We start from the raw sequence: 25,699 nt of genomic DNA on the forward strand, positions 1-25,699 counted from the left end.
GTATGAGAACTTTGTAAACAAATTATTTTAAACAGTTAGACTAATTGCATTTGAAATGTATACGATGATTGTATCATCAACATGTTGTCTCTGCACAATTTATCGAGTTTCTTCTTATGAGTGCATACCATCTGAAATCGCTGCCAACTAACTAAACAATATGATTGTTCTAAGGGATAGTTATTGTTGTGATACAGTTGGAATGCAGATCTTCTTCATGGATATATCATTTTCGAGGACGTTAATATATAAATGTTGGTTAAGCTCATCAATGGTCATTCATCTCCAAACTATGCTTCTCTGTTTGTCTGCCTTTTCTACTACATATTATATTTTTTACGAAATGGTGTGTTGCTATCATCTGAAATGCACTTAGTTGTCTTGATTGCTGCGCATTGTTTGTGTTTGCTCATTTTATTGGATACGAGAACTTCATTCCTTAACCTACCATATCATGGAATCACTCTGATACACAGCTTTTGTATTTCAGCATGGTGCGCAGGGACACAACACCATTTCCCGTATGACATACACTCTGCATGAGACAAGAGAATTCGAGCAAAGTTCAACAACAGATTGGCTTCACATGCAGATTGGTGGTGCGCTAGAGAGAGTGACATAATCAAACACATTTCTTGCTCCTAAAATGAATACCAAACCGGGATTGATAAAATCCCTGTATTGAGGTTATACTTATCTATAGCCCATGTAAAAGTACATTCAGAAATCCACCTAAAGTTGTTATGCCCCTAAGGTGATATCTCGAGGAAGATTATCAATTACTATTATGAGCAAAACGATGGACAATTCTTCTCGGTTATCCTGCAAAATGGCTGATCAAACATTGATATCTCTATTTTAGTTCATTTTTTTCAAAAAAAGGATCAGTATTTTCCCTGAGTAATGCAATAGAATGATCTCTACTTTGTTTGTTTACTCCTTTAGAGATTGCATGCATTTGATCTTATTGCTAGAAGTTGATTGAGTTGTAGTTGAGTTGCTTCATTGAGCTCTAAGATGTGTGTTCTAATGAGTTTGTCACAAAGCTTATCGAGCTTGATCCACAGACCCAATGTCAAAAACCAATCGAGCTTATCGAGTTTGATGTCTTACAACTTTTTATCTACATTGTCAAGCAAAAAGAATATATCTGGCATGAAGAAATGCTCATTTAGTTTTACAACATTCCATATAAAAAATGTACATCTTGGTAGAGCAGTCACAATGAGGTTGTAAGAGGATCAGTAGACAGGCACGATATCAGGCAATAACAATGCCTTCAGTCGACCTGCACGCACAAACTGTCGGTGTAAGTTGAAAGATCCATAGGAACAAATGCCTTCATCTGATTTTGCAGTGCTGCAATTGTTGAAGTTTGCTTAGATTCTTCGGCATGCAGAGCCACAGGACGTAAAGGATCGTCGGGCTTCGATGTCATCATTGCCATCTTGCTTCTCTAAACAAGCTCCTGATGCTGTCAACCATGAACATGTTTTAAGCAAAAAGAGGTCACAACAAAATTACAATTGATACGAGAAAATTTGATTTGCCATAAAAAGTTTGTCTGATGATTTAGCTCTTACACTATCATAAAGAGTTTTTGTCCCACTCATCCATGCTACTCACATGGATCTTGTGCCATAGGTAATTATTTTGCCAATATCCCGCATTTGTTTATCTTGATTTTGTGATCGTAAGGTCCGATATGTTCTCGTAAATGTTCGTAAGGATAGAAATCCTATAAATTTGAGTTTCCATTTAATCCATGGATTGAATTGGATGCCATCTGATGTTTATAGATGGCAATGAGCATCTAACAATTTTGGTATCTAAAGAAATGTCAGCTCTCTACCGCAAAGAACATAGCTAACTTGCAATATTGAATTCACACTGATGCACAAAAATCATACCAGGAACACGTACTTCAATCAACCATGAGGAGGTTATTCTCATGACCATGGTTGTGCACGGTAGGGCGCAATGGATCAACTTTCCATACACCATCAACAATGAACTTGATCTGCGTCAAAACAAGATACATCAAGCCCAAGCATGCTTTGGAGTCATAAAGAAAATTGTTACCAATAAAAACTGTTGCTAACCTCATATCTTCCAGGGTACAACCTTAGCTGCAAAGAGAAGATGCCTGAGTTTGATCGTTCCATCCTTCTCTGAGTACAACATATCATATTGTTAGATTATGCTCGTGATGAGAAAAATTATTTGAAAACAAACAATGGATGCAAGTACCTAGTTGGAGATAGAAAGTGTGTTGGGATAGTTAATATAACAATAAAGATAACTCGATCGAGGTTTAGATCATTTCAGTTCTCTACAATAATGAACCACGAATCTATTTTTGTATATTACTCAACTTACATACGTTATGCAAACCAAAAACCGAAAGCAGGAGAAAATTTTTACCTGGTTAGCCCATCCATCAAAAGATCCCACAAGTAAAACCTCTGAAGCAGAATTAGGCCAGACGATACAGGTCGTATGAAGGAGTGATAAATCCTTTTGAGCAGCATTAATACTACTTTGTTTCTCTTCTGCTATTTTCTGTGCTTCCCTACACGTAAAATCCTAACATTACATGTATGACAAGAATTCAGTAAAGATTTGAGGCCAAGTTTTGAATAGCAAACCTGATCTCGAGTGATAGTTTTCCATCTATAATAGTCAATTTTGCTCGAATAGACCTCAACTTATCTCGAGCTTTCATAATTTCAGTTTCTTGGAATTCCCAAGCATCAGAAAGACTATGTAGCTCATCTAATGAGTTTTCATGGTGCTGGAGAACCAGAACTGAATGAGAATAGCAGTTGAAATTATAAAATTTCACCAATATTACAAATATGTCGATAATAGTCGAACAAACAAACAAATGAAATGAAAGGACAATGTATGAAACACATGCATATTCAGCCAATTATGAGAAATAGGTTCACATTATTCAAAAAAAAGGGGAAAAAATTGCTACATATAGAAAGAAATGACAAACCTTTTGGGAATTAGCACCATTGACTATAGCTTGTAATATGTGAGCAGCAGAGTTAAGATCTTCCTCCAATCGCTGAAGACGTGCAAGTATCTTACTTTTGTCAACTACCTTTTCATCTCTTCCTTTATAAGACATGTTGTTCTGCGCTTGTTTATGAAACTCATTACTAGAAACTTCAACATCTAAAGGGTGTTCTTCTGAGAGCCTTCCATCGTCGTTAGGGGCAATCTCAGCAGCTGGAAAGCACAAAGTTTTTAACACTATAGACACAGAAAATTGAAATGCAACCACAGCGATAAATTACCTTCAAAGTCCATCAAAGAAAAGCCAGCTCTTTGGAGACTCCAACTCCTCCATGTGTCAGGAAATGCACCTTTTGTGCCATTGACATCTTTGAATTTCGTATTTGCCTCAACCATTTGATCAGAGCTTTGTGAAATGCAAGTTTCAGATTCTGATGACTTGGATCTAGTATTTCCCACATTACTCTGAATATCAAGTTTACAAGCAACTAATTCTGCAATTAGAAAAGCAAATTTCATCAAAATCTAAACTAACAAAGATTTTCAGAAACCAAAATATTGGCAAATGTGACTTGATATCAAAAAATGACTACTAATAAACAATGGAGTAATCGCTCCTACATTTATGAACCAGCACCAACAATGTATAACAAAATGTAACAATAAACCACCAGATAAAAGTAATTGAAAATAGATGTTCTTCGTTTCAATCAAACAAAAGCCAACCGACCAAGCAAAGAAATTAAGGTGAATTTGTGCTTAATTCTGGATCTATAATAACATATCGCCAGCAAAGGTAACTGAATTTATGTTTATTTTGGAATTGAAAATAAGATGTTGTTACATATTCACACTATTTACTATGTTGTGGATTGCGCAAGATACTTGTGTAGATGTTTGAGATTAGAAACAAAACATAACAGCTGAATCAGATTGATGTATCAAAATCAATATTCATCACTCAATCTTGCACTATAACTCAATGAGATAATTCTTCCATCATAAAAAACTAGTTCACATATTTGGATCATTGAATTGTTGGAATTATTTTAAAATTCAAATAAATAGATTTATTTAACTGGTAATTTTTTATTTGTTAAACCCTAATCTTTTTCATATATTAAAAACGTGAGAGGTGGATATGGCTCATGTGTATAACTAAGTGTGCATTTGAAATAAAACAACTCCATGCTTTATATATGTGCTATAATGTTATCTTGTAATGGATATGTTTTTGATATATTGTTAAATGCATGGAATTGGACATTAGCAACTTAATTAGCCTTGATAATTTTCATTATTTTTAGCTAAAGCCTTTGTAGTATTGATCAAATAAATGTCGCATGATATTTATATATGAAATGATCGTGTGAACTACGAAATTAGTTAATTACAAAGACGTTATATAATTTTATTTGTCTTATAAAATACATCAACATACATGTGAGCTTGCTTATAGCTAAAATTTATGGAAAATAAATTGGGGAAGCTAATTTGATTTGTGTATTGTGTTTAGCATGACTTTGAATTATGATCCATAAATACTCTATTGAGCTCTATGACAATTGCAAGTAGCTCTTCATACTAGTCCAGTTACACATTAAGTACAATGATAATTATTTATCATGTTTGTCTTAGTTATGCGCATGCTCATATATATATATATATATATATATATATATATATACATGTGAAAAAAGGACGGTTCAGAAGTGTGTGACTGTCTTACTAAACGGCTAAAATAGGATTGTTGATCTTAAAATCAGTGGGTGGAATGAAGGGTTATCCATAATGGGTCTTCCAACAGTGGCAACCCAACCTTTATGATGGGCGACCCCTTGATGGAAATTTAATGAAGTAATATCAAGTCAATTGGTTGGTCACAAAAGTACATAAAAATTTAAAAACCTATAGAGTTCTTTATGATGAGAATCTTCACACCCCCATTCCTATGGTACTGACTTGTACTTCTACATAGAAAATGGGAAGACTTTTCTTCAGAAAACTCTGAAAAAGATAATTTCCACGAGATGTGACTCTAGAAATCCCTGGTAGGTGTCTCTTATATGAGGACTGATATAGGGTTGCGGCTAGGAGTTGGACCCTCCTAAAGGTCCTCATGAAAAATTTAAAAACTTGTGCACAATCATCGATGTGCACCATGGCATTGATTTTCAAATATTCTGTGTTTTATTGAATGTTGGATTCAAAGGTGGTGTAGTTCAAGATCAGATTTACTCTGCACCTTCCAACGAAAACTATTACACTAGGTTTCATCATTAAATAAAAGCAGAAGAATTGCTTATTCCTTTCTATTTACAGTTTAAGAAAAAAGTGAGAATTATATGAATTACTTTAAATTTAAAAATGTATTTATTTATTTATTTATTTTAAAATAATAATTTAAATCTATTTTATGAGTTATTATTTGTTTAATTGTAAATATTTAAATAAACGTAGACAAAGCAAGCTCTTTGGATTGGATGAGCTAGTTTTAGAGGAGGCATCCACCCTTTTCTATATACTAACAAATACCACCGTCACTCTTTACCTTTTTTTATATTACTGCTACTTGTAGTTTTCTTAGGAATGTGACAAAGAGTCTCACCATTCGCAGCCAGTGGAGACTCCAACCCCAATTATATCTTGGGTGGAGATTCAACCTAAGCGAAAGGTCGAATACTTACTTCTTGTCTCCTGGTTATATCTATATGTCTTATTAAGTTTCTCTTTTATTTATTTTATTTCATAACAATTTTAATTCTCAAAACTAAATTTTTAATTGTATTAATCATATCGGTTATACATGGCATGAAATGAAATTTCATACCGTGCTAGGTGCTATGGGTGGAATTTACCATTCCGCCCACCGCCTAGCACCGGCACTAGCACTGTGGGCCACCACAACTCATGGCAACCTCTGCAAATTTGCGGAGGCTATCGTGACCTCTATGGGATCACGAAGGCTACCACAATCCCACGGGGTTGCAGGGGCCACGGAGACACTACAATCCCATGGTTTTTTTTAAAAAATAAAATTTTATTTTTTTAATATTTAGGTTAAAAAATTTATTTTTTAACCTTATTTCCTCTTTTATTAATTTTTTCTACTTCTTAAATTTTTTCCTTTTTTTATTTATTTACTTTTTTCTTCCTTGTTAATTTTTTTAACCTCTAATTCCTCTTCCTTATTAATTTTTTCTACTTCTTAAATTTTTTCTTTCTTTTATTTATTAACTTTTTTCTTCCTTGTTAATTTTTTACTTTTTGGTTTATTATTTTTTCCCTATGTACAAAAAGAAAATTAAAGATAAAAAAATCTCTTAAGGATGGTTTTTTTTTTTTCCTGCTTATCTCTTTACAAGATAAATAAAGGAAAAAAAATAACCCTTTAACATTATCATTATCCCTTTTCACGAGATAAGAAAATTAAATTATTAAGAAAGATAAAAAAAAATAAATATATATAATTTTAACTTTATAAAATATACTACTACTAATAAACTAAATTATTCTATATATAAATTTGATTTAATTTAACCTAAATTGACTTTTACTTAATAAAACATTAAACATTTGACGAGATAATATCAAAACTTATACTCAACATTACATTTCAAATATAACTCAATAATAAACACCTATAGCTAATAAAAATATTTTTAATTAATACATTTTATATTTAAAAAATACTAAAACCATATCGACATGGTATATGGTACCGAAACTATATCGTTCCAGTCATAAACCAAAACTCCAACATGGATCACAATTTTAAACCTTGATACATGATAAGAACAAGCATGTACTTAAACCTTCAGTGCTCATTGCACTAAAGAACATATCTTAGTTGGTTCTGAAGTGTTTAAGATCATAGAAGCAAAACATGCATAATTTTGTTTATGTTATGGCAAATGATCAGAAACTGAAATGCAAACTCACTTGTAGCACGTCGATCGATTATAGGTTTCCTGTATGAATCCAAACCATTTACCACCTTCCCACTTGTTATGAAAGACAAGTTCCTCTCTTTTTTCAGCCTGCTCAATATTCCTTCAACCCCACCACCCTCTTCCTGGTCCACTGTCTCCCTGAAAAAAACACAGAAAACCAATCAAAAAAATGTAAATTAACAGGAAGATAAAGCAGCAACAAATAGGCTCAGCAAGCGCATCTCCCACTCACAATGTTCTTCCTGAAGAAGATGGTGTGGAAGGGCAGTCGTCGGAGCCGTTAGAAACCCTTTCTTGGTAGATTCTACCATCGTCTGCAACTTCACCTTTGGTTGGCATAACAGTTACGGTAACCCCCTCGGCAATGGGAGACTCTACCTTCTCTGTCGGTTGTGAGCTATCATCCACCTCATTGTCATCGACGTCCCAGCCAAAAGCGAGCCATCCGCCCTGAGCTACCACAGCCTCCGCTAAATCTGCCCTCCCAGCCGCGACGAGCTCCTGCTTGGTAGGAAAATCTGTCGGCTTCGCTGAGTTTTGCATGAACTCGTAAATCTCAGCTTCCACGTTCGCACTCCTCTTACGTGCCTCGAATCCATCCGCCGCCTCTTTCCTCCTCTTCCTCCTACTACAGACTATCGTCCTCGAGGCCTCGGAAAGTCCAAAAGACTCGATTTTGACGCTCGCACAGCAACGAATTCCAGCCGGACCGGAAACTGCTAAAGATACGATTTTGGCACTTGGACTCCAACGAACTCGGCGCCTGCGCGGGCCGGAAACCGACAAAGATTCGATACCGGGACGAAATTGAGGCCGGAATCTGGGTTTAGGGAGTGAGGAGAGGAAGAAAGACATGTCGCCGCATCGCCCCACTCGCCGCGAGCTTTGAAATTTATAAAGAGGATGGCTGTCCGGCAAAGGTCGCGCCTTTAGCCTTTATAGCTTGCTTCCGTGACAAGATAGGCAAAGCGGGCACGAGACAAAAGAAGGCGAGAAAGCGACGACGGGAGGGGAAACGAAGACAATGAGCTTGTGGAAATGGCGAGGAGGAGGAAGAGCTGGAAGAAGAATAGAAGATGAGGCGGCGACTGTTGATAAGGGATTGGATCGAGTGTAGCAAACAAAGTGAAGATCTCTAGTCCTTTTCTGGAAAGGGACCAAACCAGAAATAGCATTGGACCACGAGTCCACTGTGATATGCAACCAACCCTAAATGGGCCGACCCATGTGGTGCGGCCCAATACTAAATGGGCCGAGCCTTTAATAATTTTAAAATTATTTTAATTTTATATTGTAGCATCCGAAATAAAAATATTTTCGTGATAAAAACATAGACACTTTCTTCATGTATCGAGTTACCTTTATTTACCTCCTCACAGATGATCGTGAAGTCGATCGTGTGAGACCGTTAAAATGACGAATTCCACCTTTTGGGAAGAAAAAAGATACCTCTATTTACTTTGAGGAACAACGATGCTACATATAAAATCATACTAAATTATTCGATGAACGCAACACAACACGGTTTGATCCAATCAAGTCGTCAACAACAGCTCGATCAAACTGTTGCCTAGTGCTACATTAACATGCAACTGTTCTATCCAGTTCATGGCATCTCCACTTGAGAATCCCTTTGTAGAAAACATAGAGCTTCAATTGAGATCGGTGTCTTCTCTTTCGATTACCACAGAAGATCCCCCTTCAGGAAGCCTTTGCATAGCCTCTTCCAAGCCTCCCGGTCCGGTTGTCGCGTGCCGATGCTCACCTTTGCAGCTTCCGCATGGCAAGTCTGTCAAACAAGTGTTCTTGAGCAACTGAAACTATATGGCACAAATGTTTTTCAATAGTAACCTGAATGAGATTGCGTTGGAGGAGTCGATCGATGAGGTGGAGTAGGATGTCTTTGTCGTACTCCGGGTGGCCTTGGATGCCCATTATGTGGTTTCCGTATCTGAACATCTCGATGTCCGTCTTCTCGGACCAAGCCAGCACCTCTGCCTGAGGAGGTAGTTGCCATACCTGAACACAAGGCAAACCAACCTTATGTACTAGTTCAGTGCTGAAAAAACCGAGCTACCGATCGTGCATCACTGACTTCGTCACGGTGGAATTTGATTACAGGGAGATGAGAGGGTATGTGGAGGGAGGACTGTGTCTTGATGATGGTGTGGGAGGGGTGGACGCAGGTGACTCCAATGTCCCAGCCTTTCTTGGCTCTGCCGGTCGTCCCCCCTAGAGCCCTGCACAAGATCTGCCCAAGCAAAAGATGATATGAGCAATTGCATTGTCAGAAATCTTGAGAACTGATAGCATTGTTAGCGAAGTTTTAAGTATTTTGTCCATCGAAGATCTCAATTTTCAAATTCTGAAAACTCAAATTTCGACACAAAGCAACACAAAATTTCTCACTAGGAAGAACAAGAAACATATTGTTATTTCTGAAATGCAACAGCAAAGAACAGCCATCAGTGTTTCTAAAACCATTGGCACTGCCAATTCGCCATTTTCCAGTTGAACCGGACTTGTTTGGCAACCGAATCACAGTTCAAACAGATAGACAGACTACTGGCCAAGTTCAGTTTTCCAAACACAACAAATAGTCATAAAGCTGGGATCATCATATACAAGAAATCTTCAAAGACGGCAACTTGACCATCTTGATCCACCTACCATCTTCGGTAAGTTCCTAAAATCTAACATTACGCATCCGCAAACCATAGGATATAGAGGGAGTAACAGAACAGCCAACGATGCTTCAAAAACTGAACCAGTGGCACTGCCAACCCCCCCCCCCCCCCCCCCCCCCCCTGCCAGCCCGGTTCCTGGTCGAACCGAACTATATTGAACCTGACTTGTTTGACAACCGATTCACAGTTTAGACGGATAGACTTACCGGCCCAATTCAGTTTTTGAAACACAACAAATATTCATCAATGGCCAAGAAGAAAGCCGACCCACATACAAGAAATCTTCAAAGCTAACAACTTGACCTTCTTGATCCACCTACACTCACCCTTATCGAATCTTCGGTAAGTTCCTAAAATCTAACCATACGCATCCGCAAACCATAGGATATGGAGGGAGTAAACAAAGAACCAACCGGACTTGTTTAACAACCGATTGCCGGTTTAAACACAATCCAATTTCAGAAACACAAGCAGCTAGAGGGGGAGGCAAGTAACAAACAGATAGTCTTCATCAATGACAGAGAAAACAAAGAAAACTAGTTCCCTTTTCCTCTTACCGAACTAGAAATTCCACACAAAACATCAACTAGAATTAGAAGAAACCATTAGGTAAATCGAAAGAGATGAATCATGTTTGACAAAAGGCAGACTTGGACCATGTCAATTTTCCGAAACCCAGACCAAAGTTGAACCAATAAACAATCGATCTTCCGGATCAGATAGGCTATCTGTCCCTGAATTACAGTAGAACTAATCAAACTCAATGTTCCGGAAACCAAACCAAGCTGATTCCACACGACTAGATTGGCTATCGGTTACCGATTGAACCAGCCGGTCCGACACGAATTGACCAAGTAATGATCATAAGAACTTTACCTCTATTGAAGCTATTCTTAAGTTCTTCAACTTGTATAGATCTTATGCACAAAGAATCTACACAAAATGGATAATCTTCTTTAAATTAATAGCAAAATTGTCATGTTTGCTATACACATTATATTTAAAAATAATAATAAGAAGAACATTTTGTTTAATCAAAGAAATAATTCTGTTTTGATTGTAAGTTCCCAAATATTTGGGAAAATGCTGGTTTTTAATATCATTTTCTAAAAAATATTTCTATTGCAATTGCAGTAAATCATTAAAATTAAATTTCATGATAGAAATTAGGAAGAAAGTAAAGAAACAGAGCATCGTCCACCTGGTGGCCAAAGCAGACGCCGAGGACCTTCTTCTTCTTGGCGTCGAGGGCCCTAAGGAAGGCGACGAGGCCCTCGATCCAGGGGTCGTCGCCGTGCGCGTCGTTGCAGCTGCCAGTGATCACGAACCCGTCGTAGCCGTCGGCCTCGGCGGCCGTCGGCAGCTCGCCGTGCGCGGCGCGGTAGACGTGCCACGCCTCGCCCTCCTCCCCCAGCAGCCCCACGAAGACCTTGAAGTACCCGCCGTAGGCCTTCCGCACGTACTCTGAATCGTCGGCGCACAGCAGCACCGCGAACTTCCTCCGCCCCTTTTCTCTCCCCTCCTCCTTCTCCCCCGCGGCAGCTGCCGCCATCGCCGCGTCTCCATTCTCTCCTCCCATCTCCGTTCTCGCTAAAGATTTCCTCTTTCGGAGGGGAATGGAGTGGGAGGAGGAAGAGAATGGCGGATTCGCCCGCAAAATCCTGCCTTTTTGGGGAGGAAGAAGCGAGGAGCAACGGAGATGGGATTGCGGAGGAAGGGGATGAGGCGCCTTTATAGAGGTGAAGGCCTGCTGCTTGCTGTCGGAGAATTTTTATTTCAGCCCCTCAAAATTTACCTTTTCGATATGTCTCCCGATGTGCCAACAAATTTCATTTTGCCTTTCATAGTTTTTCTTTTTATTATTTTACCCTCTGAAGTTTGAGTTTTTAAATATCTTCCCTTCCAACCAAGTCAATATGCTAATCATCTTTTTAACTCAAAAGTGTCTTAAAAGAACTATTGTAAATAATTTTATTAATTTTTATTTCTATTTGATTTTTTTAAATTTAGATAGTTCTTTCAGTCCTAACATAGTTCGATAATGGTAAACTTATATCAAAATTAATAATAAACAAATTGTTCCTTAAATATGTTGTTATGGAAGGGCATTGTTGAAGAATTAACAATTATATCAAGGGATTGAATTTTTTCCATTATTGAAACATTAAAAGTCCATTAAAGTCAAATGATTAAGAAAATTTTCTTGAGTCAAGTGAATAGGGGAATTTTCTAAGATCAAGTCGCCATTAAAGTCTTTTAATAAGAAGGAAACTTATGGTTGAATTAAAGGATAAGGGTATTTTTGAAATATAGAATGGTCTTTTAATATTTTTTTCCAAAATGAAATATTCTTTTGATGATAATAAAAATAAATAATGATCTTTTAATTTTTGCCCATAATAATATCATGGAGCACAAATATTATCAAAAATCTTTTTTTTTGAAAGATTTCTTTCCACAAATGTTTATATTGTCTTCTAATCGTCCAACTCCAACCTTAATTATGAACATTTTTTTATGAAAATTGAATTTGGATATTATTCCCGTGACAAATAATTAATAGTAAAAAAAAGATAGCGAAGGAGATGGAAAGACACGATTTTGACTCATCCATTAATTTATTTTATAGTAGTGTTCCGGGGATAATCCTGTGGGCTCATCATGGTCGAACTCGAGTCTAAGTTTGGTCTCGCTCCCAAAGGACACAGCCGGTTGGATCCTCGAACTTGACGAGTCAAGTCACTTAACATAGATAACCACTGGAATGACCTCCGTCTGACCGGATTACATTCGCCGAATAGCCATCCGGCTATCGACTTCGCCGAATCGGCCACAGCCTGCCGAATCCTCCATCCGGCACAAGCCTGCCGAATCCTCCAGTCGGCCACAGCCTGCCTCCACCAGCTCCGGCGAAGCTCCCGGCGACCTTGAAGCTACCACCGTCGTCCTCATCTCCTCCTCCTGTTCTACTCCCAAGGCGAGGAAGGTCCGGTGACGTGTCCAGAGGCAGATCTCAACCGGAACATAATTTGGCGCCGTCTGTGGGAACACATTTCTGCCCGGATTTGAGATGCCGACGGACAAACCTCCTCAACCTCGCCTCACGTCATGACGGAGGAAGATTTCAACAGGGCGGTCGCCACGGCCATCCTGGCAGTTTCTGGACAACAACCTCAGGTACAAGCTGGCCCTTCGAGACCTCCATCTCTCGTCGACGATGCTCGCACCACCGGTGCGCCAGTTGTCCGGGTCCACAGAGGCCCGCTATGGGCCCACGGTGGCCCACTATTCTCGAGTCCAGAATCCTCAAGTCCTTCAAGCCCCAACATCATTAGGCCCATTCGGCCCATCAAGATCAAGACCCATCAGGCCCACCAGGCTCAGGCCCAGGCCCGGTCCTACATCCACGCTACGCATCTCAGACCGATGCAGAGGGCAAAGACTTAACCAGGCCATGGAATGCTACGCATCTCCAGCTTTACCGCAGTTAGCGGTCAAGAATACTAAGTACCATGGTACGTACTTTACTTCCCTACCCTTGAATAACGGGAATACTTCCGCAGGTCCTCTCCACGCTCAGGCTTTTCAGCCATTCGACATCACTTTCCCGACTTGGACATAATCGGGATCGAGCTGTCTCCACCGACATAATTAGGTCTCGGACCTACTCCATCAGCAATTGCCCTTCTCAGGGTTCAACCTCCCTTCGGCTCGGACATAGCCAAGGTCGAGCTCAAATTAGGTCTCGGACCTACTCCATCAGCAATTGCCCTTCTCAGGGTTCAACCTCCCTTCGACTCGGACATAGCCAAGGACGAGCTCGATTCTGGTGGTCTCGGACCACTAGCTCTATCAGCAAATGTCCTTGTCAGGGCTCAACCTCCCCTCATAGTTAGGGTCGAGCTTACTCCCGGTGGTCACGGACCACTAGCGCCCGCCACATCAAAGTCTGATAAATTTCATAACACTTGCTATCTTTTCATGCTTAACTCCCCCGCGCTTCGCACAGCCGGGGTCGAGCCGAATCGCGGAATCAGACCCGCTACAGCATCCGTCACCGCCATCTACTACAATTCTCAAACTCCCCAGCGCTCCTGCAGCCGGAGTCGAGCTCGCCTTGACAACCGAGTCGTACTACCGGCGTGGGTCAACTCACGCGGTTCTCTGGTTAAGCGGTTTTCATCTAGGCTTTCAGCCGTTCATCCCAGGCTCCTCAGCCCTTCATTCAGGCTTCTCAGCCATTCATCGCAGGCTTCTCAGCCCTTCATCTAGGCTTTCAGCCATTCGTCCGGGCTTCTCAGCCATCCAAGCGGACTTCTTCCGCTCAGTCAGTTGGCCATGCTGCTCAGTCAGTCGGCCAGCCAGCTCGGCCGGCAGAACTCTCATTGACTCTCTCAACTCCGTTTGCTCAGTCAGAACTCCCTCTGACTCGTTCAACCCGGTCAACACTCTCATTGACTCAACTCTGCTTCTCAGCACTTAGCTTCTCAGCTATCCTATTGGGCTCGCTCAGCGCAGTCAGCACTTCCACTGACTCATTTAGATCAGTCAGGACTCTCTCTGACCAGTTCAGCCCAGGCAGTAGTTCACTCAGAGTTCTCAGCCGCCCTCTCGGCTGTACCCATTCGGCAGCTCAGTCTTGCCACTCAGCAGCTCAGCTCTGCTCATTCGGCCACAGCAGCTCAGCTCTGCCCACTCTACGTATCGTCCACAAGCACGGACACACTCTACGTATCGTCCGCAAGCACGGACACACTCTACGTATCATCCACAAGCACGGACACTCTACGTATCGTCCGCAAGCACGGACACGCTCTACGTATCATCCGCAAGCACGGACACACTCTACGCATCGTCCGCAAGCACGGACACTCTACGTATCGTCCGCAAGCACGAACACTCTACGTATCGTCCACAAGCACGGACACGCTCTACGTATCGTCCGCAAGCACGGACACGCTCTACGTATCGTCCGCAAGCACGAACACACTCTACATATCGTCCGCAAGCACGGACACCCATTTTCGAATCGTCCGCAAGCACGGACACCCATTTTTGAGTCGTCCGCAAGCCCGGACACACTTCGTTGCTGAGTCGTCCGCAAGCCCGGACACACTTCGTTGTCGAATCATCCGCAAACCCGGACATACTTCGTTGCCGAATCGTCCGCAAGCTCAGACATACTTCGTTGCCGAATCGTCCGCAAGCTCGGACACACTCCGTTGCCGAATCGTCCGCAAGCCCGGACACATATTGTTCCTGAATCGTCCGCGAGCCCGGACCATCTGCCTTTCCGACACGTCCGCAAGCCCGGACAGTTCACATCCCCGTATCTCCTCCGCACCCGAATCGTCCATGCCCCCAAATCGTATGACACTCTGAGGCTTCACAACCACTCATCCGAGGCTTCACAGCCACTCATCCGAAGCTTCTCAGCCACTCACCGAGGCTTCACAGCCACTCATCCGAGGCTTCTCAGCCACTCATCCGAGGCTTCACAGCCACTCACCGAGGCTTCTCAGCCACTCATCCGAGGCTTCACAGCCACTCGGCCACTCGGCCATTCGGCCATTCGGCCACTCGGCCAGCCACTCGGCCATTCGGCCACTCGGCCAGCCACTCGGCCATTCGGCCATTCGGCCACTCGGCCATTCAACCATTCGACCACTCGGCCAGCCATTCGGCCATCCGGCCACTCGGCCATTCGGCCACTCGGCCATTCAGCCATGTGCCTATTTGGGCCCATTCCACTCGGCAGCTCAACCCTGTCACTCGGCAGCTCAGCCCTGCCACTCAGCAGCTTAGCCCTGTCACTCGGCAGCTCAGCCTTACCACTCAGCAGCTCAGCCCTGTCACCCAGCCACTCGGCCATTCGGCCACTCGGCCATTCGGCCACTCGGCCATTCGGCCATTCGGCCATGTCCTCACTCAGCCATCCTTCCAGGGAGGCTTCTCAGTCTTCCTTCCAGGCTTCTCAGCTTTCCTTCCCGGCTTCTCAGTCAAGGAAGGCTTCTTGGACTCCAGGTTTCACTCTCTCCCACTTGATCGGCTGAGTCTACGGACCCGACTCAGACTCGAGTCCAACTCAGTCTAGTCAGTCCGACTCACGCTCCCTTCGACTAGACTAGTGGGGAGGCTTATGTTTCGGGGATAATCCTGTGGGCTCATCATGGTCGAACTCGAGTCTAAGTCTGGTCCCGCTCCCAAAGGACACAGCCGGTTGGATCCTCGAACTTGACGAGTCAAGTCACTTAACATAGATAACCACTGGAATGACCTCCGTCTGGCCGGATTGCATTCGCCGAATAGCCATCCGGCTATCGACTTCGCCGAATCGGCCAGTCGGCCACAGCCTGCCGAATCCTCCATCCGGCACAAGCCTGCCGAATCCTCCAGTCGGCCACAGCCTGCCGAATCCTCCATCCGGTACAAGTCTGCCGAATCCTCCATCCGGTACAAGCCTGCCGAATCCTTCCGAATTCGAGTGCTGAGACTCCTCAGCAAGCCGAATCCGAGTCCTCAGCAGACTCCTCAGCAGGCCGAATCCGAGTCCTCAGCAGACTCGCCTTACAGTGTCCTGGCATGTCCCATCATGTTCTCTGACTGGCCCACGCCCTTCATTTATTATCGCCGCCCTCTCTAAACACCCACATGGGTAATGACATGACGGCTACCTACCAGAGATGGAACTCATGACTATTGTGCTTGATTGTTCCTGACATCTAATTAATTATGATGAAACATCTTGTAAATGATGACGTGACACGTGCGCACGCTCATCCCTTCCTTTAAAAGACCACTCCGTCGGACAGGTAGGGGGGCCGAACTCTTACTCTCTTTTACACGCTCAAGTTCTCCTTCTACTGTTCATCTTCTTCCTCTCGTCATTACAAACTTGAGCGTCGGAGTGGTCGCGCCAGGGCACCCCTGGCCTTCCCACTGACGTTCTCTGTGTTCGCAGGCCTTCAAGTTCTTGAAGTTCTTCCTGTTCTCCACCAGCTCCGGCGAAGCTCCCGGCGACCTTGAAGCTACCACCGTCGTCCTCATCTCCTCCTCCTGCTCTACTCCCAAGGTGAGGAAGGTCCGGTAACGTGTCCAGAGGCAGATCTCAACCGGAACAAGTAGAAACATTTTTTAGTTTAATTATTTTATATATCGTGAACTTTTAGAACGAGTTTATCCTTATGAAAAATTTTCCATTATTTTTTAATAAAGTAGTATTTTATACATCGTTGCGCATGTCATTTTGATCACCTTTCAGTTCTAGGACGAGCCACGTTTCATATGTGAGTTTTTTTGTAGCAAAAATTATGATGGCGTCCTTTTATTTTTAAATAATCTAGGGATGTCATTTTTTTCTTATAAAAAGGGTATTTACTTAAATATCCTTTAATACTATTTTGTATTATTCAATATTATTATCTCCGGTATAAATCTCTCATTTAATTTTCATATTATAATAGCTATGATTTCATAACTATTATAACTGTTGATACAATCGACCTCAGGTCAAGTTTGATCGGGTTGACTAAGTTCGAGTTAACTCGAATTGAGTTTTGATGTTTGAGCAATATGTTAGTTAGACGTCAAGTAGATCAAAGTTGATCAGATACTTGACGGTAAAGAAAAATTCAAGTGGGTTATGAAGAACCAGACACTTGGCACGAGATGAGAAGTCCAAATGAGTCAAGATAAATCGAACACTTGGTGATTGGGAAAGTCTAAGTAAATTATGAAAGACCGGACACTTTGAAAGTCTAACGAAAAATTAGTAAGAGGAAAGTCCAAGTGGATCAAGGTTGATCAGACACTTAGCATAAGACTAAAGCCCAAGTGGGTCATGGAGGATCAAACACTTGATGATAAGGGAAGTCTCAACATATCACAGATGACTAAATGTTAGGCAGAGAAAGTCCTAGCAGGTCAAGATTGACCGAATGTTAGACAATGGAAAGTTCTAATAGGTCACAGATGATTGGATGTTGGGCAGAGGAAGTCTTGATAAATTGAGGTCAATCAGATACCAGACAAGATACAAATTCAGCCTTGAAAAAGTTGGAATTAAGATTAGCAATCGATTGACAAACCCTAAACTTAGAATTCTAGGTTTACTGGTGACCAGTCTATTGGTGTCAAGTAATTGATTGATGCTCGACCCTGGCCAGGGAATAGAAGGGTCCGAAATTAATTGATAGGGTTAATTAATCGATTGGTATGAAGCAATCGATTACTCAACCCTCGCCAACGAACAAAGAGGTTTGGAATTGATTGGTCAATTAAACTTAGAGCTACCAATCGATTGATGCAATCGATTGGTCAAGCAAAATAGTCGTTCTGTAGCCTAATGGCAATCCTAGAAAAGGGGTTCATGGTCATTTGAAGTGGCCGATTCTTAGAGATTCCAAGTGAAAGATTTCATTGTAAAGTTATTTTTTGATTTCATTTGTGTTTGCCTTTCTTATTGTGTTTTTGTAAAAACAAGATTGTAAGAGACTTCTTCACCACTGGAAGCTATCTGAAAAGGAGAATTTCTTAGTGAAGAGAGATCATAGTAATGAACCCTTGGATTAGTCATCTCAAGAAGGCGGATATCAAGTAAAACCAAGGTATTGTATATGTGGCATCAAGATTGATTCAAGAATTTTATTGTGCAATCAAATGATGATCACGAAATCAAGACGAGAAACGATCAAAGCTATTCACCTCCCTCTAACTCGCACAGGTCTTTACAAGTGGTATCAAATCAAGATTGCTCTTCATCGGATTAACTTCCGTCGGAGCACGAGCTAGAAGTAGAAGATAAAGTCTCATATTTTGAAGGAGTCAAATGGAGTTTAAAGATAGACTTGGATATGATATTCAAGTTCCACCACCATTCGGATTAGGAGGCTTTGATCTTTGGAAATCAAGAATGGAAATTTCTTGATGATAAATATAGAGCAATAGTTTGCTCTAATGAAAGGATTTGAAATTCTAAGAAATACAAAAGGAAAACCTCTTCGGAAGAACAAATGGAATGAGGAACAAGTTCGAAAATATGAGGCAAATGAAAAGGTAACTAGATTGCTAGTTAATATTTTGCATAACAATATCTTGTGCAAGATAAGTACATACCAGGATGTCAAGGAGCTATCAAGCAAGTTGGTGAAGCTCCATGAAAATCTGTCATCGGCACAAAGTGAAGACAAGCTCAACAAGGGAGATTCATTGACACTAGAGCACGATGATTCGGGAGTTAAGAAGTGCTCAACATCCGAGGAGGAGATTAAAGAAGCATCCATCTTAAGGATTGAGGAGGAGAGGCCTTTTACACTGGAACGAGAAGAACTCTTTATATCCGAGACCAATAAAGAAGAAGAGGGTGCTACTTCTACAAGTAGAGATAGTTCAACTCAAGAAAGTATATCAATTTCAATTCATAAAAATAAAGATCACATTATTTGTTTTGACTATAGAAAAAAAAGGACATTATAAGAGCAAATATCCAAGATTGACCAAGAAGAATGCATCTATCATAGTACCCAAGGTGAAGGAAAAAAATCAAAAGAGATCGACCTCATGATATGCAAAGGCAAGGAGCACATTGTGTACTTCACATGCAATCAAAAAGGATATTACCAAAATTAATGTTTAAGAGGGAGGAAGCTCAAATTTAGAGGGAGTTTCTATGACAAGAACTGAGATATCATTATTTAATAGAATTTCCTTATCTCATAATAAGGAGCATGTTTGAAATAAATTTTATCATCTTAGTGGAAAGTATTATGCAAATAGAAAACATAAAAAGTCTAAGGACAACTTTGGATCATATCATGCTAAGACAACTCCACCTAAGGATAGAAAGGATCTAGGTAAAAATTCCAAGAAGATTAAACACATACCTAAAAAAAGAAATGATCAAGCTAGAAATGAGAAGTCAATGATTAATGACTTAGAAATGAAAAATAAAAATTTGAGGTCAAGACTTGATAAGTTAGAAAAGATCCTTAAGAAAATGATAAGTAATGTTAAAGGGACCAAGAAGCAAGACCAAGGTTTAGGAAGACAAGAGTCATCTATTGATAAGATAGGTTTGGATACAAATCTAAGTCCAAGAAAAGCATGACTTCATACCATAGAGTTCCATATAGCTATGAAACTAACTTTTAGTCTAGGAGTCAAGTCAAGGTTAAAAGAAAGGCTATCCCTAGTGTTTACCTTAAGGAGACTAGCATGACTAAGGCTTCTAAAAGCCTAAGAGAATCATCAGGTAGGTATCTAGGAAAGTTATTGTTAGAATCGGCCCAGTGCATTGCTTGTGTTTACACGTTTCATAAATGTACGCAGAAGAAGAAAAGATAATAATTAAAACTAATTATTATAACACTCGCAACACACCATACAAGATACATGTATATGACATAACTGAAAATTAAAATTTTTCAGAATAACAATTTATTCTAGGTATACCTGATAGATGACGTTGAGAGGGAATGAGATTGGTATCAATCGAACGACTCTTTCAAAGTTTCATCTCTACCGGTGATCCACGTCATCAAGTTCTCGTCTAGACGGCTTCTCGAAGCCACAAATCGCGTCACTATCTTGGGTACTAGCCAATGATCGACAACAGTCGATACAAGAGAAAACCCTAATATCAAAAAATATGCAACAACACTTATCGCAATAAATTTTTTGAGACTTTCTAACTATCGTTGATAATCATATTCCCGATGTAGTTTTTGGTGATCAATATTTGACCGTCGATTTAGGACAAATAGATGAAACCCTTTCCGGCAAGGATGGAGCGATCTCAGGAGGTTTCACAAGTTTCCAGCAGCAAACCCCAATAGCGACTCCGGTAATGACTCTGACAATAGCTAACGGCCTCTCCGGTGGTCGATGTCCACCAAAACCAACTGTAAAATTTGGATCCAGCAGCTACATGAGCTTCCCGTCAGATTGTTGGCATCGGCGACTCTCTTCACAAGGAAGAAGAGACCTCGTGACGAAACTAGCCGACACTTGGAGTTTCCTTCTCCTCTCTACCGACGATAAGACTTAACAAAGTAGGTCATCCAACGTTTGCAAGATCCCGATTCGAGATTAGGGCTAAATCGAATTCGGGATGGAGACATCTTAAGCTCTCAACCACGGTATCTCCCTTCCCACAAAGGAGAAACGACAATCGAGCAGCGCTTGATCGAAATCGCGATCGGGGTGTTGGATCGAGGTGGACCGGCAAGAGGGGGGTGAATTGCTCCTGAAAATAAAACACGAATCTCTTGTGTTTCTTTACAAGGATAAAAGTTAGTAGCAATCAATTAAATAAATAAACATTAATTAAACTAAATAAATAGTAAAAGGTAAATACACACAGATGTACTTGGTTACAACCTAGGTAGTTGTAAGCCAAGGCAGTTGAAGCTCGACTATGAAAATCTCCTTCTGGCGGAGAAACCTTTTACAGAACTTTGAAGCACAAGAGAAGCTAGAAGAGAATACAATTTCAATGTTCTTTTTCTTCTAACTTCTAAGCCTATTTATAGCATAAGAGAATATATCTGGATCGTTGATCGTAGATAAATTTTCTCTTGGCCGTTGATCCGTTGATACGATCCTAACTGTTGATCGGAGATAGACTTTGATCGTAGCCGTTGATTAAATAAGGATAAACTTTATCTTTAATAAAAGATAAAGAGATTTATCCTTAATAAAAACTAAGTATTTATCTTTTATATAATAAAAGATAAATCTTATTTTTTTTTCTTTTTTTTTTTTTGCAACCGCCACATCCAAAAAGTCCAAGTCTTCTTTGCTGGTCAAAGTCAACAGTCAAAGTCAATGGTCAAAGTCAAAGTCAATAGTTTGACTTTTGTTGACTTTTTGTAGAATCTTCGGTTGGGTGATTTCTGACCAACCGGAGTTAGGCTCACCCGAACCCGACTCCGGCCTTTTGCCCCTCGAGCGTGCTTCCTCCCGGCTTCTCGTCCCTCGGACTTCGCGCACGTCCTTCTCAATCCACCGGCGTACTCTTCCGTAGCTTCCGCGTCCCTCGGATTGCACCGAGCCCGTCGGCTCACTTCCCCGCGCAACCCTTCTCGTCCACTACGTTTTACGCTCGACTTCCTCCGTACCTAAGTTCCTGCACACTTAGCAGAGGGATTAAAACAACACAGGACCTAACCTAACTTGGTTGATCACATCAAAACTAACCAGGGCACCAACAATCTCCCCCTTTTTGATGTGCATCAACCCAAGTTTAGTTAGGATAAATAATAAAAATAATAAAACATATTGTGACATAAAAATATTGCAGTTATCATCCATAACCTCCCCCTGAACCTAAGCACTCTCCCCCTTTGATCACAGCAAAAATGGGGCAGAACAAATTAGGGAAAGGAAAAAAAATATTTTGAAAAAAATATAAAACACTTTTTTTTTCAAGCCGTGAATAGATTTAATTTCTAAGAAATAAAATGTTCTAAGTATTTTTAAAATAAAAAATATGATTATCACTTAAAAATTTATAGAAAATAATTCATCTGTTGGAAAATTTTGAAAATTTTTCTACAGGTAGAAGAGGAAATTTTATCTTGGTACAAAAAATTTCAAGTCAAAATTATTGTTTTTCAATTTTCAAGAATAAAGAATTTAAATTTTAAATATAAAATCATAGAAATTTAATTTTTATCTAAAAATATTCAAAACTTTTGGTCTTTGTGGAAGATAAGATTGTGAATATATAAAAAATTTCTAGGCTAAAAAACTAATTTCTATTTCCGAAAATAAATTAAAAACCTTCATAGTAGAAATTTAAGAAAAATATTTTTTAAGATTCAAAAAATTCTGTCAAAAAATTATTAAAATTTTTTTACTAAGTTTGATTGGCCATTTGTAGATCCTAAAAAATTGGATCTGATAAAATCAAATATTTATCTATTTTTAAAATTAAATTCTTATTTTTTGGATGAAAATTCATAAAAATTCAAACATTATCAAAAAAATATTCAAAAATTCACATTATATAGTAAAACACTCGTGCATTAAGAAAAAAATATAAACATAATTTTCTCAAGATAAGGTATGATCGAAATTAATTTCATAAGGAAAAAAAAAAAGTTTAGTTAAATAAGAGACACATAATAAAGGAAAAACTATTAGTCAAAATAAATAAATTTTTTTTTCAAAAATAATCAAAAAATTAATTTAGACATGACTTTGGGATCCAAAATAGATTTTCATCTACGGGGTTAATCAGAAACTTTGGAGGAATATAATTCTTAGGCACTTTTCTAAGTTGGCCCGTATGATTTTTAATATACCAGTTCAAATTTCCAGGATAAAAATTCTTTTTAGTTCGTAAGCATGCAATATCGTTTTCTAGCTTTTCAACTAAATTTTTCAAATTTTCATTTTCTATTCTCAATTTGTCAGATAAATTAGACGAACATGTAGTGCTTAATTTTTCTTTTAATTCAGAGTTTTCCTCTTCTATTTTATTCATAGACTTCAACATGGATTTTATTATAGAATAAATTCGAGCAGGTGGAAGTAGGCATACCTCACTTACCGGGTCGGTCTCGAAGTTAGGGACTCCCCCTTCGTTGCTGCTCTCTTCCGAGGTGCTTTCGTCATCTTCTTGGTGACTTGCCATTAGCGCAAGTCCGGCGTACTCTTCAACTTCCGATTCGTCCGACGAGGTCTCGTCCCAAGTGGCTTTTAATGCCTTCTTCTTCTTTGGCTGGTTCTTGAATTTGGGGCACTGATCTTTCAGATGACCCTCCTCGTTACAGTTGTAGCATCGGACTGTGCGTTTCTTTTTTCTCTGCACCTTTTTAGAACGATTAGCTTTAATAAATTTAGACAAGTTTCTTACCGTTAGAGCTGTTTCTTCATCGTCCGTTGAAGATTCTTCGTCGAGTTGGATCTTCCTTGTATTTAGTGCGACGTTGTCTGTTTTCCTGTTCTTTTCTACATATCGAGATTCGTGAAGTTCTAATATAGAAAATAACTGTTCTAACGTACTCACCTCTAAATCTTTTGAAATATAGTACGCGTCGATTACCGAGGTCCATTCCGGGGTTCTCGGGAATGCGTTTAGGGCGTACCTTTGAGCATCGCGATTGGTCACCTTTTCTCCGAGATTTTCGAGGCTTGTAATTAATTCTTTTACCTTGGCGTGTAATTTTGCAACTGATTCTCCGTCTTCCATCCGGAGATTGGTCAATCGGCTTCGAAGGATATCTCGTCGCGTCAGTTTTGCCTCCGAGGTGCCTTCGTGCAATTCCAGGAATTTTTCCCAAAGTTCCTTTGCCGAGTCGTACTTTCCGATTCGATTGACATCTTGTTCGGGGAGGACGGTCAGCAGATGGAATTCTGCCTTTCCGTTCGCTATAGCATCTGTTTGCTCCTTCTTGTTCCAGGAGTCAGGATCCTTGATCTTTCCTTCATTATCTTCCGGAGCTGCATAGCCATTTTTCATGATAATTAATAATTCATAATCTGTGGAAAAGAATACCTTCATTTTTCTTTTCCATGCTCCAAACTCTCCCTCAAATTTCGGCGGATATATCACTGGTCCAACCATCTTCTTGAAATTTGCTGCAGTTGGCGGTTAGTCCTTCTGCGGCGTCCTCGGCTCTGATACCACTTGTTGGATCGAGGTGGACCGGCAAGAGGGGGGTGAATTGCTCCTGAAAATAAAACACGAATCTCTTGTGTTTCTTTACAAGGATAAAAGTTAGTAGCAATCAATTAAATAAATAAACATTAATTAAACTAAATAAATAGTAAAAGGTAAATACACACAGATGTACTTGGTTACAACCTAGGTAGTTGTAAGCCAAGGCAGTTGAAGCTTGACTATGAAAATCTCCTTCTGGCGGAGAAACCTTTTACAGAACTTTGAAGCACAAGAGAAGCTAGAAGAGAATACAATTTCAATGTTATTTTTCTTCTAACTTCTAAGCCTATTTATAGCATAAGAGAATATATCTGGATCGTTGATCGTAGATAAATTTTCTCTTGGCCGTTGATCCGTTGATACGATCCTAACTGTTGATCGGAGATAGACTTTGATCGTAGCCGTTGATTAAATAAGGATAAACTTTATCTTTAATAAAAGATAAAGAGATTTATCCTTAATAAAAACTAAGTATTTATCTTTTATATAATAAAAGATAAATCTTATTTTTTTTTTCTTTTTTTTTTTGCAACCGCCACGTCCAAAAAGTCCAAGTCTTCTTTGCTGGTCAAAGTCAACAGTCAAGGTCAACGGTCAAAGTCAACGGTCAAAGTCAATAGTTTGACTTTTGTTGACTTTTTGTAAATCTTCGGTTGGGTGATTTCTGGCCAACCGGAGTTAGGCTCACCCGAACCCGACTCCGGCCTTTTGCCCCTCGAGCGTGCTTCCTCCCGGCTTCTCGTCCCTCGGACTTCGCGCACGTCCTTCTCGCTCCACCGGCGTACTCTTCCGTAGCTTCCGCGTCCCTCGGATTGCACCGAGCCCGTCGGCTCACTTCCCCGCGCAACCCTTCTCGTCCACTACGTTTTACGCTCGACTTCCTCCGTACCTAAGTTCCTGCACACTTAGCAGAGGGATTAAAACAACACAGGACCTAACCTAACTTGGTTGATCACATCAAAACTAACCAGGGCACCAACAGGAGACCCTACAATTGGTATCAGAGCGAGGTCGCTCTTCACCAGACTAACCGCCGGATTAGCCATGATCCGGATCTAACCATGTGTGTTGAACCTTAAACAAAGGAAGTGGGTGATCCCGTGTCTGAATCAAGAGGACCTGACACCGAGCAGAAAGTCCTAGTAGGTCGGGTGGACTGAGGGGCAGGAAGTCCTGGTTGCGGCTGGGCAGGAAGTCCTGGTTGCGGCTGGGCAGGAAGTCCTAGTAGGTCGAGTGGACCGAGGGGCAAGAAGTCCTGGTTGCGGCTGGGCAGGAAGTCCTAGTAGGTCGAGTGGACCGAGGGGCAGGAAGTCATGGTTGCGGCCGGGCAGGAAGTCCTAGTAGGTCAGGGTGGACCGAGGGGCAGG

General features: G+C 40.6%; 2 protein-coding genes across 4 annotated transcripts; both read right to left on the minus strand.

Moving 5' to 3' along the window:
- Positions 1–1,095: 1,095 nt before the first annotated feature.
- On the minus strand, positions 1,096–8,017 carry LOC141828232 (protein PTST homolog 2, chloroplastic-like). 3 transcript variants are annotated; one of them, XM_074715616.1, is made up of 9 exons: positions 7,213–8,017; positions 6,970–7,118; positions 3,309–3,521; positions 3,005–3,240; positions 2,649–2,794; positions 2,425–2,572; positions 2,103–2,171; positions 1,924–2,020; positions 1,096–1,474 (listed from the first exon to the last, which is right to left on the minus strand). In XM_074715616.1, exons 1-8 carry the CDS (start codon positions 7,833–7,835, stop codon positions 1,925–1,927), a joined length of 1,680 nt encoding a protein of 559 aa, XP_074571717.1. In that variant the 5' UTR covers positions 7,836–8,017; the 3' UTR covers positions 1,096–1,474; position 1,924. The 3 variants fall into 3 exon arrangements, with proteins under 3 accessions (XP_074571717.1, XP_074571716.1, XP_074571718.1); XM_074715615.1 differs by having other exon boundaries at positions 1,911–2,020; XM_074715617.1 differs by lacking the exons at positions 1,096–1,474; positions 1,924–2,020; positions 2,103–2,171 and having other exon boundaries at positions 2,486–2,586.
- A 440-nt stretch (positions 8,018–8,457) lies between these two features.
- On the minus strand, positions 8,458–11,363 carry LOC141828233 (gamma-glutamyl peptidase 5-like). The gene is made up of 4 exons (XM_074715618.1): positions 10,869–11,363; positions 9,076–9,231; positions 8,832–8,999; positions 8,458–8,769 (listed from the first exon to the last, which is right to left on the minus strand). Exons 1-4 carry the CDS (start codon positions 11,244–11,246, stop codon positions 8,662–8,664), a joined length of 810 nt encoding a protein of 269 aa, XP_074571719.1. The 5' UTR covers positions 11,247–11,363; the 3' UTR covers positions 8,458–8,661.
- Between the last annotated feature and the right edge of the window lie 14,336 nt (positions 11,364–25,699).

The sequence above is a fragment of the Curcuma longa genome, chromosome 4, assembly GCF_044706935.1.
Source record: "Curcuma longa cultivar G26 ecotype Majalengka, Jawa Barat chromosome 4, ITB_CL_G26_1.1, whole genome shotgun sequence".
Taxonomy (NCBI): domain Eukaryota; kingdom Viridiplantae; phylum Streptophyta; class Magnoliopsida; order Zingiberales; family Zingiberaceae; genus Curcuma; species Curcuma longa.